The 14,622-nt window shown below is 36.4% G+C and overlaps 1 protein-coding gene across 2 annotated transcripts in view; it reads left to right on the top strand.

Annotated features, from left to right (window-relative positions):
- PPP6C (protein phosphatase 6 catalytic subunit) overlaps window positions 1-11,092 on the top strand; it is a 30,268-nt gene extending 19,176 nt beyond the window's left edge. Inside the window, exons 3-7 of one of the 2 annotated variants that reach the window (XM_069474664.1) lie at window positions 1,947-2,012; window positions 3,160-3,301; window positions 6,397-6,476; window positions 6,623-6,832; window positions 7,684-11,092. In XM_069474664.1, coding sequence (XP_069330765.1) covers window positions 1,947-2,012; window positions 3,160-3,301; window positions 6,397-6,476; window positions 6,623-6,832; window positions 7,684-7,932 — 747 coding nt within the window. In that variant the 3' untranslated portion in view covers window positions 7,933-11,092. The remainder of the gene's footprint in view (window positions 1-1,946; window positions 2,013-3,159; window positions 3,302-6,396; window positions 6,477-6,622; window positions 6,833-7,683) is intronic. The other variant, XM_069474665.1, reaches the window with a different exon arrangement.
- Window positions 11,093-14,622: the final 3,530 nt, after the last annotated feature.

The following is a 14,622-nucleotide window of genomic DNA, read 5'->3' as shown; positions in this document are numbered from 1 at the left end:
GATGACCTAAGGTCCTTGAGTTGGTAGATCATAATTTAAGATATTCATTTATGTTGATTATGAAGGTTTTTTTAAAATTATAAATAGTGTTATTTTTTAATGTTTACATAGTATTTTGATATTTTTCTCCTTTAGGATATGGTCACGGAAGTAGAATTACTAGGCCAAAGTTTATAAACATTTTAATAGGTTTTGAAATGTTTTGACAGATTGCTTTCTTAAAAGATTATAGCTATATGTTATGGGAAGATATATATGCATATATTTCTTTTTTACTGCTGTACTGTTTATATATAAATGATAAATGATACACAGACACCCCCTATATATACATCGGTGGGGTAGGAAGTATATTTTATTTCAGAGAGAGCGACTCCACACAATACAAAGGGGCAGCAAATATTTTGAACAAATAATATACCACTCAAATGAAATCGAACAGTTTTATTTATTTGCTTGCTGATTTTAAGACGATAGACACATTTTATTTTAAGCTTCCTAAAGTTTTTTTGGTATGAGAAGTAATGATTTTCTAGACTTATGAAACATTATAAAAATATTACTTTATTTCTTTCAGTAGTTAACATTTAAATTTCGGTTTTGTTCACTGTGATTAAGATTCCTGTACTCTTTAAGTGTTAGAGTTTAAATGGTAATTTTACACTTTGGGAGGCCAAGGTAGGAGAATTGCTTGAGTCTAGGAATTAGAGAACAGCCTGGGCACTGTGGCAAGACCCCTATCTCTACAAAAAATTTAAAAAGTAAGCTAAGTGGTAGCTTGTGCCTGTAGTCCCAGCTACTCAGGAGTGAGGAGGCTGAGGTGGGAGGATCACTTGAGCCCAGGAGTTTGAGGCTGCAGTGAGCTATGATCACACTACTGTGTTATAGTATGGGCAACAGACCAAGACCCTGTCTCTCTAAAAAAAAAAAAGATAATTTTATTTTCAAGTGTAACAGGTAAATGTGTTAGAAATTATTACTTGTAGTTGGTACAGCGTATTATGTCAATTCCCTTAATCCAAAATCCTTTTTTCATAAAAACTAAAGTTTTATTAGAAATTAGGGCTAGGATAATGTAGTTGACAGAATTTTATCAAATGCACAATTTGTCAAATAGCACATTTCAATCAAATAGATTATGATGACATATACAATTCTTTGGCTAGGTGCAATGGCTCACGCCTGTAATCCTAGCACTCTGGGAGGCCGAGGTGGGAGGATTGCTTGAAATCAGGAGTTCGAAACCAGCCTGAGCAAGAGTGAGACCCCCCTCCCTACAAAAAGTAGAAAAAATTATCTGGGCATGGAAGTGTGTACCTGTAGTCCCAGCTATTCAGGAGGCTGAGGCAGGAGGATCGCTTGAGCCCAGGACTTTGAGGTTGCTGTGAGCTATGATGACACCACTGCACTCTAGCCCATGACAGAGCAAGACCCTGTCTCAAAGAAAAAAAAATACAATTCTTTTTTTAATGATTATTGAGAAGACACTCCATAACTGGAGCCTGTTCTGCATGACACTGCGAAGTGTCATGTAAGTTCATTTTTTGAAAAAAATTTCTTACCTACTTGTATCCTTGTCTTTTGTCTCATTAAAATACATGCTAAATATGGGTGGGGATGTTAGGTGACCCTACTGAGAAGTTAGATAACATAAATAATTTCAAAATTCTCAAGAGATAGATGGAGAGATGTATGAAATAAAATGAAAGAGGGAGGCCTGTAACATTAGTGATCTAGGAATGACATGATAACTGTGAGCTTTATTTAGTACTTTTTGTAGGCTTGGAAACTATGTGCATGGCAGTTTTGCTTATACTTTATTTCTGCTTATAAAGGTAAATATCTGGAGTCCTCCTAATTAACTGCTTCTTTACACATTTCTTAGTTTTATTATTTTACTCCTTGACAGGAATTTGTAATCAACATATATTGCCTTTCTTTTATAGTTTTATGATCTTTGTGAACTATTCAGAACTGGAGGTCAGGTTCCTGACACAAACTACATATTTATGGTATGTAAACACCAGTTATAGCAAATGCTTATTTAAAAATGAAAGGATATGACTTATTAAATGTAAATTGCATAATAATTCATTGCCATGTGACAATTATTTAAATATATGAAAACGTGATTCTGTACTTTTCTACATTTTGCTATATCCCCTAGTTAACCAGCTTTAGTAAACTATACAGATAGGACTGCATTGTAGCTATCAGTAATGGTTGGGTAGAAAAATAGCCCAGAACCACTGGTTTAAGGCATAAATTTTCAATTAATTGTTATGTTATGAAACTTCTTGAGCATTCATTTCTGTCTCTTACTAACCTATGAAGGGATAAAGATACACATTTCCTGTTAAGGTAGAGATCTTCTTACTTTTCTTTTGGAATGTACCATTACTATTGAACCTTTTCTGAACCCTTTTTATTATTATCCTTCCTTCTGAAAGCTTCTGGGTCGCTTTGCTATTCTTTTAGCTATTTTCCCATTGGTGTAATGTTGGCCCAGTCAGACACTAATGGGAAGTGTAAATAGTACATCATCATATGCAGTTGTTAAATGCAAAACTAAACCTAGAATGCTGTTATAATTATGGTATTTGCTTTTACACAAAAACTGTTTTCTTCAAGTAGGCAACTCTTCTTGTAGTATTAAAATGTTTTTTAAAATTTAAAATTATTTTAGCCAGGTGTAGTAAGTAGCCTGTGTCTGTAGTCGCAGCTATGCAGGAAGCTGAGGCCAGAGGCTCACTTGAGGCCAGGAGTTCAAGGCCAGCTTGGACATAGCAAGACCCTGTCTCTTAAAAAAAAAAGGAATTAAAAAATATTTTAAATTAATTTTAAAAATTTGATTCACACATGACCTTTTACTAACATCTACTAATATAAGTAATAGAAGATTGAAAAAATGGTTTTACAGGGAAAATCCTTGAGAGAATTGCAGAGCAGATTCTTGTAGATATTTCCTGAATCATAAGTCAGTTTAGTAGAAACAGTTTATTTTTTTGTTGTTGTTAAAATCCAATCTCCAGATAATTCAATGTGTAATTCTTCATTAAAGTTATTTTGCACTGTCTCTGAGTTTTTGCAGTTTGATAAAATTTTAAAAGAATATTGTGGCTATTGTGTTGTTTATAACTGTGAACTTTTACTTCACAGGGTGATTTTGTAGACAGAGGTTACTATAGTTTGGAGACCTTCACTTACCTTCTTGCATTAAAGGCTAAATGGCCTGATCGTATTACACTTTTACGAGGAAATCATGAGAGTAGACAGATAACACAGGTGTATGGATTTTATGGTAAGACATTCTATTTCTCTGATTCTGAATATTATTTTACCTTCTTCTCTGGAAAAAAAGCCACACAACTCATACATGTGCTTTATGTATATTTTTTCCTCTACTTTCTCACTCTTTAACTCCTCACAATCAATTGAAAATATAAACCTGGAGAGAAGACCGCTGTTAACTTTTTGGTGTACATCTTTCTAGATCTGAGCCTCAAGGTGTAGTCCTCAGTTTACCTCATTAGAATCACCTGGGTGCTTGTTAAAAATATCAATTGGTGGCTGGATGCGGTGGCTCATGCCTGTAATCCTAGCACTCTGAGAGGCTGAGGCAAGAGGATTGCTTGAGGCCAGTAGTTCAAGACCAGCCTGAGTAAGAGTGAGACCCTGTCTCTACAAAAAAATAAAAAAATTAGCCAGGCATGGTGATACACGCCTTGTAGGCCCTGCTACTTGGGAGGCTGAGGTGGGAGTATCCCTTGAGCCCAGAAATTTGAGGTTGCAGTGTTCTGTGATGATACCACTGCACTCTAGCCTGGCGGCAGAGTGAGACTCTCTCAAAAGAAACAAAAAAAAATTGTTGATTAGTGGGCCCACTGCAGACCTGCTAATCAAAATCTTTTGGGGTGGGACTCTAGAATCTGCTGAAGGACAATGTTTTGCAGAGTAAAGAGAGCCCATTCTAATCTATTTTGTGTACATGTGTATATGTGTTTATATATGCACAAACTCAAATGTACACACTAAAATGGGATCATAACTTTTTTTTTTTTTTTTACTTAAGGCTATGTTGTGAAAATGAAGCATTTTCACTTCATTAATGTTATTTTTATGGCTGCATCATATCATACCATTTGGATGAACCATAATTGATTTAACCAGTCCCTTTATCATTGGACATTGGTATCGTTCGTAAGCTGCTGTTATACACATCCTTTTACATGTATCTCTGTGTACTCACTGGAGAGAATGCTAGGACCTCAGGGGTCAGAAGCAAAACTCACTCATAAAAAGCAAAAATAGCTGTTTCCATAAAAGTTTTATTTGATTGAAAGTTAAAAAAAATAAGCTTATTAGGAAGTTCTTTGACAGAGATAGACAATAGAACTGTTGAGATTGTGAATTTGAATTTTCTTTGAGCACAATTAAGGGAGATATTGAGAGGTTTGGGAATATTAATTTCAGAACTCTTCCGTTTTATATTTTATATTTTGCATCATCTTCTATCATTGTAAATATAGGCTGAACCCTCTTACTCTTCAGTATGTTTGCCATTATCAATCATTAAATAGAGAAATATTGATAATCTATATATTTCTTATCAGTAATTATAAAGTTAGAAGATTAATATTTGTGTCCTTTCTACAAGTTACTTCTGATTTTCATTCACAAGATGTCATTTGAAATAAATGTTTTTGATTCTTTTGCAAAATAATCAACACTTTGGATGACATACTGTGGTGTTAGCTCAGTAAAAGCAATACCAAGACTAATGTTATATATATAATGTATAGACATATTGACTAATGTTACATATATAATATGTAAAATATAATGTTATATATAAGACTAATGTTTTATATATATAATTATACCCCCAAATGTGCCCAACATTTATCAGTGTAGGTCAGAATGGTAAAAAAGGGAGAGGACAGGGGACATTTTGATCAATATGCCTTGACTGAGGAAAATTATAACAGCACAGAATCTAGTATTGAATTTTCTTGTTCCCAAAGCTGTGTTCATCTAGTGGGTGTTACGGTTTTGTTTAATAAAAGGAACCCCAACAGCTCCCTAGGAAGGAGATAATTTCAGTTATCATAGGACTTAACATTGATTTTAAAGTAATAAAAATGTCCATATGTGGCTGTCAATTATATTGGGCCTTCAGTTCACACTGATAAACATATATTGGGCAGTTATTATCAAACCAAGTGCATTGCCTATGTGAAGATTAAAAATACAAGATTCCTGCCTGCATGCTGAGCTCAATATTAGAGCTTTCTCATGGCAAGCTTACATAAGGATCTTGCTTCACATAGAGATATAATTTAGAAAATCATGAGGATTGACCATTAACCCTCAATTTTCTTTCTTATGTCATTTTCAGCTGCACTTAAGGCAAGAGTGGTATGATTTTTTTTTTTTTTTTCAAAATTAAGGAAGAAGCCAAAGGGCAGGACTTCCATGGTGTTAATTGAAAAACGAGATGTATATACCCTGTTAACTGTATAGACAGCACAGTGTTCAAGTAGGAATATGTAAGAACCTGATTGGCAGTTTGTCCTCAGTGATGACTACAGTTGTGCCTGTCAAGCTCAAGTATTTATTTAGTTGCACAATTTGCAGAAAATCTCAGAAGAGACAACTTTGACCTGAGAAATGTTGAGATAGGAATTATTCATCTTATAATTAAGGGTCCTCTAATTTGTTTAATTTGATTATTCTGCTGGAATATGGTAGTCACATTAAATAAATTAATCTGTTTAATTGCCTAGTATTAACATAACTGCCAGTAGCATTTGCAGTAATAGAAATAGTAATTTATATTTAGCTCTTACCTGATACAGCATTTTGGCCAGTACTTCCAGCTGCTGCTTAGGGCCATTCCTGGAATGAAAGCAGGACCACATCCTTAGAATACACAGTTATGCACCACATAATGTTTTGGTCAATAATGGACTACATATACAATGGTGGTCCCATAATGTTATAACAGAGCTTAAAAATTCCCATTGTACGAATACTTACCATTGTATTGCTATTCCCTTACACTATTGAGTATAGTACTGTGCTGTATCGGTTTGTAGCCTAGGAGCAATAGCCTATACCATATAGCTTAGGTGTATAGTAGGCTGTACCATCTGTCTTTGTGTAAGTACACTCTATTATGTTCGTACAACAATGATATTTTAATTGATGCAGGACTATATATAGTTAAATACTAGTTTTCTTTTTGTTCCTCCCAGGACTAAATACGTGTCATAACTTGCCATCCTAGTTTAAGCTAAATTTCTGTTGAAGGCTGCTATAGTATTGAGTATATTGTTTATTTTGATTAGCAGATTCAGAACTTAATTAATGAGAACTCTTCTATTTGTTTCATAGATGAGTGCCAAACCAAATATGGAAATGCTAATGCCTGGAGATACTGTACCAAAGTTTTTGACATGCTCACAGTAGCAGCTGTAAGTTTAGATTTTTAAAACCTCAAATATTTTCTTGCCAATAACACGTCTCTAATTGTCATGTCAAATATATTGATATCTTTAGCATTCATTGATGAATGTAGATATGACAGAGTTATATGTTCTTTATTATCCTTTTTTTCTAGTTAATAGATGAGCAGATTTTATGTGTTCATGGTGGTTTATCTCCTGATATTAAAACACTGGATCAGATTCGAACCATTGAACGGAATCAGGAAATTCCTCATAAAGGAGCATTTTGTGACCTGGTTTGGTCAGATCCTGAAGATGTGGATACTTGGGCTATAAGTCCCCGAGGAGCAGGTTGGCTTTTTGGAGCGAAGGTCACAAATGAGGTAAAGGTAACATTTTTGGAAAAGTAGTTTGTTGGTTGCTAATGGGCTGCATAAAGAACTATGGTGGTCCTAGATAACAAACTTGTAGTCTAGTTTACTCAAACTATTGTGGCTATGGATATCAGATTTCTAGTTTAGTTGTTCATATGTATCTTTCCTTAATGGTTAAATGAGATCACATAGTACAGGCACCTACCCCAGCATCTACTTGGTAATATGTATAAAAGATTTGTTCCTTTCCTTTAAAATGCTATAGTTAAGTAACAAGATAGCAAGAGCAAGATAGGCAATTTTTTGGAAGTTCAACTATTTTCAGTTAAGCACACACACACATACAGATAACCTTATATTGGGAGGTGCTCTGGCATAATGGAGTCAGAGAACCAGGTTCTGATCCCATCTGTGCAACTTAGGTAGGTTACTTATCCAGGCTGAGCCTTTGTTTCCTTAAGTTGCAAAAGAAGGATAATAAATCTCTTTCAGAATTATTGCAAGAACTGCACATACTAAATCCTCAGTAAATGATAGATATTGGTAGCAATATCTTTATTATTAAACCATAAAAAACAAAACTTTGTTTCATATCTGATAGTACCTATAGAACACTTTCTTTCAGAAATTTCTAACTAATGATGTGGCTGTATGATTTCTACACCTCTACAATTGACTCAGGCCAAAGTGGCTCCATTTGCCTAAACTTATTAAAATTATTGTGGATAATTATAGAGTGGGTTCGATAATCACGAGAACTTTAGTACTAACAGGATATACTTTAAATGATTATTTTCTTATATATGCAGGCTGATTTTTTTAAATGTACTGAATACTTACAAAGCCTTTCTATATTGCAGTTTGTTCATATCAACAATTTAAAACTCATCTGCAGAGCACATCAACTAGTGCATGAAGGCTATAAATTTATGTTTGATGAGAAGCTGGTGACAGTATGGTCTGCTCCTAATTATTGCTATCGTTGTGGAAATATTGCTTCGATCATGGTCTTCAAAGATGTAAATACAAGAGAACCAAAGTTATTCCGGGCAGTTCCAGATTCAGAACGTGTTATTCCTCCCAGAACGACAACGCCGTATTTCCTTTGAGGCCTTCGCCCATCCTGCTGACCCATTTTTCTGTCCTCTTCTTACCCCAACTTTCTTGTATTACCCTCTACAATATACTTTTTATTGAGCACTTTGCTGCTGAAATGCTGCCTCTTGCCTTCTTTTTTTAATTTTAAATTATCTAAATTTATTGTTTGTTATGGTGTCTATAGCAATGTTTTTCTATCAATTTTCTCCCCCATCCCATCCCCACCTTGGACTCATTTGAGAAGACTTGAGAAATGTCTTAATACTCAACACTGCTGCATGTAGCTCTTGCTTATTTACTGATCTGGGGAAACAGAATGTGTTTCCTTTTTTTAAAAAGCCAATTGACAGAATACACCGAAGTACTCCTCCTTTTGTATCATTCAGCCTTTTGTTTTAGTTTGGTAAGTTTTAAGAAATTTCAGCAGCAAAGTTGTTATTCAGTGGGCATGATGGACTATAAATGCCTCGAGTTATGTATACCTGTCCCAGATGTAAACTTCATTGTCCTTTGTTGGATGATATTTTAAATGGATATAAAATAAATTGGTCTAAAGGGCTGCCCTCCTTGTTGTGTTTTTAAATTTTAGTTAAAAACTGCTACAGCTTATGACTTTGTACATTATGATAATTGTATTGATCTTTTTTCAGATTCCTTGTATTTTTTAATAAGATAATCTTAAATAAAACCCAGATAGGTTAAGTGTTAGAAATTTTAAACAGCTTACGTTGTTAGCTTAAAGTTATTCGCTTTTTTCTTTTCTCTTAATCAGTTCTTGACCCTTTGATTATTGAGTTTAAAACTTCAATTGAAATTCAATAATATTTATTTTTTAAAAAATCACTAAACTGTGCCTAAAGAACATAACTGCCATATTAATATTTTGGTTTATATCCTCTATAGTAAAAGAAAAATTTAATACTTGTAATGCTGATGTGTTCATTTGATACCAGTTGAGTAGAATGTGGTCAATCCAGTTTACAATCTATCATGAGTATCATTGAGTAAAATCTATGTACTTTTCCATAGGAATCATTCTTCTCCTGCTGTAACACTCACCTTTTACAAAGTGTTCATTTTTAACTGCAACTGGAAAGGTTGAAAAGTCAGGACTCTTGTATTTGTGAATTGTAATCTGAAGCAGATTATTTAAAGTGTAGAAAAAGAAACAAATTGTCCTTTTTTGTAAAGGTCTGTGATACCATATTTTGGCTTTGTGTAAGTAATTTGAATATCCAAAGGGTTGTGATGATCAGTTCTTGATATGCAACTGTCCATTTAATAAGGACAAGAGTTCCAGTATCTCTTATGACTGTGGTCATAAATGATGTTGGAATGTACTGTTTTGTGATATAGTTGGTATCCCTTTACTATAATTAATTTTTGTCATTCCAGGAAATCCTTGTGAAACCAGCCAGTTAATAAAGCACTTTAGCATCTGTTCAGGTAGTTTTGAAAACCAACTTTTCCCCTTGAGGATAAGAACTTCCAGGTTACCTAAAAATGCAATAAAAATCTTTATAGTTTAAGCTTCTTGGCACATAATTTTTCATCAGGGTTTTCATTTATTGAATGAGCACAATACTGTTTTGATTTGATTTTTTTTTTCCCCAACCACCCAGCTCCTTGTATAGTTTTTAATTGTATAGCTGTATGAAAGAAGTGGCTAAGACATTTGCTGCACACACTTGAACTAATATTGGGTCAGTAGCTTTGTGTTACTGTCCTGACCCCAGTGTAATTCAGGTGGAAAGGTATTTTTTATCTTACAGGGATATGTAGCTATGTATTTTACTAATTGTAAAACACTGGAAATTAATGATGCAGACAACTTGGTGTGGTCTTTGAACAGGTCTCTGCAGTTTTTTGTTGTTGTTGTTGTTTTTTTCTGTTACCATAAATTGTATTTAAGTGCTTGGTTTGCACTGCTTTTAAGTTGTACCAATAAAACCAGTAATCCTCAGCCCTCCCTTCCTGTTTGACACTCCTTAGCTTAGGTTGATACAGTTGTTTTCGTTATCCCTATAAATGTGACTTTTATTTTTAAGTCATGGTGTACTGCATTTGTTCGTCACTAATTGGACATGTGCCAATAATATTCTGTCCATTCCTTAACTGCCATCTCTGTTTTGCCTGATTTCTCTTCAACTGAATAATGGCTTTTTGCATGGAAAAAAATAGTTTTTACTATTAGATGTGTAAAGGGAAGAAAGAGTGAATGTATTGGACTTTGTGAGCTGAAAAGGAATTTTTGGATCCCTCTAATAAATAAGGGCTATGTACTATATAGAGTAATCATGTGGTGGAAGATACTTACAAGTCATAGATTTGTAGGCAGGAGAATTTGTTAACTCCCTGTGTCTAGGTTGAATGTAAAATCCCTTATGTTGTATTATTGGGGGTAAGAACTATTTTTATTTGCATATGATCTACTTGGTTTCTAATAAAGTGTCCTAGGCTCTAGTGAGAACTGTCTACTTTGAATTGCCATTTACTCCCTTTCCTCATTTGGCTGATATACTCCTGGCTAGCTTTTTATATATAGGTTAATGCATTTCTCTGAAAATTTTCAATATTTTAAATGTGCTCATTTGGGTGTGATCCTAAAAAGCCTGGATCGAGAGTACATCTCATATGCAACCTGCATCAGCTCCTATTCCATCTGGATGTCTAGAACTGTTGGAAGATTTTGATGTCTTAAGTCCTGGGTTTTCCTTTTGAAATATGCTTTGAAATATTGTTCATTGCATTAAGATTTGTGTGTAATCTTAGACAAGAGTAATAAGATTTTTGCTTTGTAAGCCCCACACCAGGTTTTGGAAAATGCCTGTATTGTGAAAGCAAATCAGGATTCTTTTCTGAGCTTCTTTCATTGTCAGAAATAGGATTGCTTTTTGTCAGCTTCCAGAAAATTGTTCATCTGGAGTCTAAGAGATTTAACAGCAAGAATCCAGATTTTTAAATGTAAATGTTTTTTAAATGCTGATGTTTGTAAAGCACCTTCAGTTCTTTGGATGAAAGGTGCTATATTCCCTCAGTGTAAATTAATAAAAAGATTATAGGAAGTTTGTCAAACAATAATTTTACCTAATACATAGTCTGTAGTATATCCTCATAAGAAGTTAGCATTTTATATAACATAATTTAAATTAAAAAATACTTATTCCTTCACTCGGTTGCTTGATTGGTAAACAAAAGCGTTTTGTATTTGACTCTGAGCAAAGTGTTACAGTTCTCTTAAGGTAATGTTTATTGTTACAACCTAGATCCAGTGCCCAAAAACTATGCTTCGTAAGATCATCACAACTCTTTCAGTTGAGTATTTACAGTGTGCAGTGATGCCGATGAAACATACAGTAGTAAAACACCAAAATGAAACATTTGGAAAGTCCCCTAGCATGGTGTCAACCAAACACACTAGATGGGTGGGGAAGGTTGGTTCCTTATTCCCCTCCTGTTAATTTTCTATTTCCTTGTCAATCAGTCGGTGAATATGTGTCTTTCTTGCCCTCATGAGAGTAAGCTTCTGCTGGCTTAGATCATTCAAATATTTTCTTAATTTTAAAATGCGTGAAATTTATACACGATTTTTTGTGTATGTCAACAAAAATACTTATATATAAGTACGTTCCGCTCAATCTCTGGGTATCCACTATGGTTCTCAGCACTCTGATTTTGTGTATAAATGGGAATGGGATATAAAAGACTGCATTGAGACTTTATGGAACAGTGGAAAGAATAGAGGCTTTGAGGTCAGATCTAGGTAAAAACTCCAGCTCTTAACATCCAGTAATAGCAGCTAACCTGTATTAAGCACAAATAGGTAAATGCTTACATGCCCTATTTTGTGGTACCCTTACTATGGGTTTATGACTATATTACCACCATCACCACCCCCTTTTTTCCCCCAGATGAAGAGATAGGCTTAGAGAGGATAGGTAACTTGCTCAAGGTTGCACAGGGAAGCTGGAACTTGATTCCCCCATAGGGCACACCAGAGTACATCTTAAGCCCTCTATTTTAAGCAATATTGGTTATTGTAGCTGTGTGCCCCTGAACAAATTGGATTTTCTGAATCTTAAATTTCTAAGTCTAAAAAAAGAGAATACCATACAGGGTTGATGTCAGTGTTAAAAATAGCACACATAGAGCGCCCAGTATCTGGTCCAAAGATGCTGTTTATTAAGGATTCACGTTCATACACCACTTACCCAAACTCAGCGTAGTTGGGGAGTAAGGATAATCCAAGGCAATATGTAATTGCTAACATAGTTTAGCTTTTGTAAGCACAACAAATTAGGGGAAGGAAATGTTTGATGTAGGATGGAGTAATTCAGGAAGATAAAAGGGAAGTGTGAATTAAATGTGGACTGGAATGATAGGAAGTGCATGTCTTGCAGAATAAAAACACGGAAGCAGAGATTGCTGGAATTTGGACACAATGCAAAGACTTGAGTGTACTTCCTGAGAAGGCATAAGAAATGAATAGCTACAGTTTATGGACAATATAGAAGATGCTGAAAAGCAGGCAGAGGTTTTTAATCAATACTTTAAGAAATGTAATCAGTGTTATTTCAAGATTACTTCCTTAGGGAGTTGATCCTCCCCTCCAGGACTCCGCTTACTCCCCATCTTCCCCTTGTCTGAACGTAAATTATTCTGAAGTCTTTACCTTTTTCTGGCTTGATAATATGGGTGGATACTGTTGGTTGGAATTGGGGCTATTTGTGGTTAATTTGGGGGACCAACAGGTTTGACAACTTTTCCTTGTCAAAGGAAAAAGGAAAAAAATCCCACTACACTAGCACTTTGGGAGGCTGAGGTGGGAGGGTCACTTGAGGTCAGGAGTCTGAGACCAACCTGAGCAAGAGCATGAAGACCCTGTCTCTACTGAAAAATAGAAAAACTAACCAGGTGTTGTGGTGATGCACAACTGCACCTACCTAGGAGGCTGAGGCAGGAGGATCGTTTGAGCTCAGGAGTTTGAAGTTGCAGTGAACTATGCTGACACCATTGCACTCTAGCCCCAGCAACTGTGTCTCAAATAAATAAAATCCCACTACAATCTGCCGTCACTATTATCTCATCAAAGGAAAGTCATTTTAATATCAAAGATGTAAAAAGAACAGGTGGGGCAGAGTGGCTCATGCCTGTAAGCCTAGCACTTTGGGAGGCTAAGAAGGGAGAATCACTGGAAGCCAGGAGTTTCAGACCAGCCTGAGCAACATGGCAAGACCCCTGCCTCTACAGAAAATAGAAAAATTAACCAGGCCTGATGGTGTGGGCCTGTCGTCCCAACTACTTGGGAGACTGAGGCAGGAGGATAGCTTGAGCCCAGGAGTTTGAGGTCAAAGTGAGCTGTAATGATGCCACTACACTCTAGCCCAGGGAACAGAGAGTGAGACCCTGTCTCAAAAAAGAAAAAAATGAAAGAAAAAAGGAACCATCTCAGAAGAAAGGACAGCCCTTTACACCAAATAACATTTGGTTTTGTGAAAAACTGTAGTATCCTAATTTTTGTCGTTCGTGGAGATTAGTGAGATTTTTTCCCCACCCCAATGTTGCGGTATACTACTCTAGGCTGTCGCACTATTGATGCATAAAAACGTGTTCTAATAAACTAGCAGTGGCTTAAGAGAAAGTTTTATGCCTCCTTCCAAGAGATGCTAAGGATCTGCCAAACCAAAATTGTATACAGGAATATAGATTTAGAGAGGCCTTCCCACCTTAAAGAATTTTATTTATGTTAGTGAATTGTGCCTTATTTTCGAGGATGGTTTTGTTAAAAAGGGAACTAATATTTCTTGTGCTTATGTGCTGGTAGTTTTGCATGCTTAGGTCTGTCAAGAAATGCAGTAAAATTTTAAAATTGATTAACTGATGCAGAACTTAATTATCGCAGTAGCACAGGATGGTTAGTGCACACTGAGGGTTCAATTCCGTTTACGCTTTTCAAAATGGAACCCGTTACTTTTAGTATGGCATTGGTTCTGTTTGCAGTGTTGATTTTTCTTTCATGGTAATTTAAAAAACTCTTGCTTTTTAAAAAGACTTCACCCAAGCTTGTGATCGTTCCTGCAGAGGACTGAGCATCCAAACCATGCTTTATTTTCGTGGATTCTTACAGTTTTTTGGCTGGATCCTCTTTGAGGGGTAGCTGTAAGCTGTGAGACAATTTCAGCAAGATGTAGAGGCAGGGACTGCGTATTTGAGAGGGTTTAAAAGGAATCTCGTTGGTGAGAGTTGCCTCACTGTCGCACCTGTCAGAGGAATTTGGGGAATTGCAGTGCTTGGTCTTTAGTCCTGTCGTGGTGCAGAAGAGGGGGGGCCCCAGCAGGTGTGTGGGATGCAAGACGCAGAGCAAGGAGAACCTGCGGGCAGGTGTCTGGCTCCAGAGATGCAGTTTCTACTTTCCGGCGCACGGTGGCGCTGAGGTCTCCCCCGGCCCTGCCAGCAATCTCTAAGGCGCCTCCGCCGCCACCTGCAGTCTCAACCAAACCTCTGGGTGGGCAGCGCGGGAAGTGACAGCCCGAGCGCCCAGTCGGCTGCCAGGCTTCCGTCCACCCTGCGACTCTAGCCAATGGGAGCCGAGGAGCGGCGCGGAGGAGGCGGGCCCCGAGGCAAGCCTGGCAGAGGCGCGAGGCCCTCCTCCCGCCTCTCCGCCTACTCCAGCCTCCGCCGCCTCAGCTTCCCGAGCGAGC

The sequence above is a fragment of the Eulemur rufifrons genome, chromosome 7 (assembly GCF_041146395.1).
Source record: "Eulemur rufifrons isolate Redbay chromosome 7, OSU_ERuf_1, whole genome shotgun sequence".
In the NCBI taxonomy this organism is placed as follows: domain Eukaryota; kingdom Metazoa; phylum Chordata; class Mammalia; order Primates; family Lemuridae; genus Eulemur; species Eulemur rufifrons.
The sequence above is the reverse complement of the archived record's forward strand: the minus strand, read 5'-3'. Positions and strand labels throughout refer to the sequence as shown.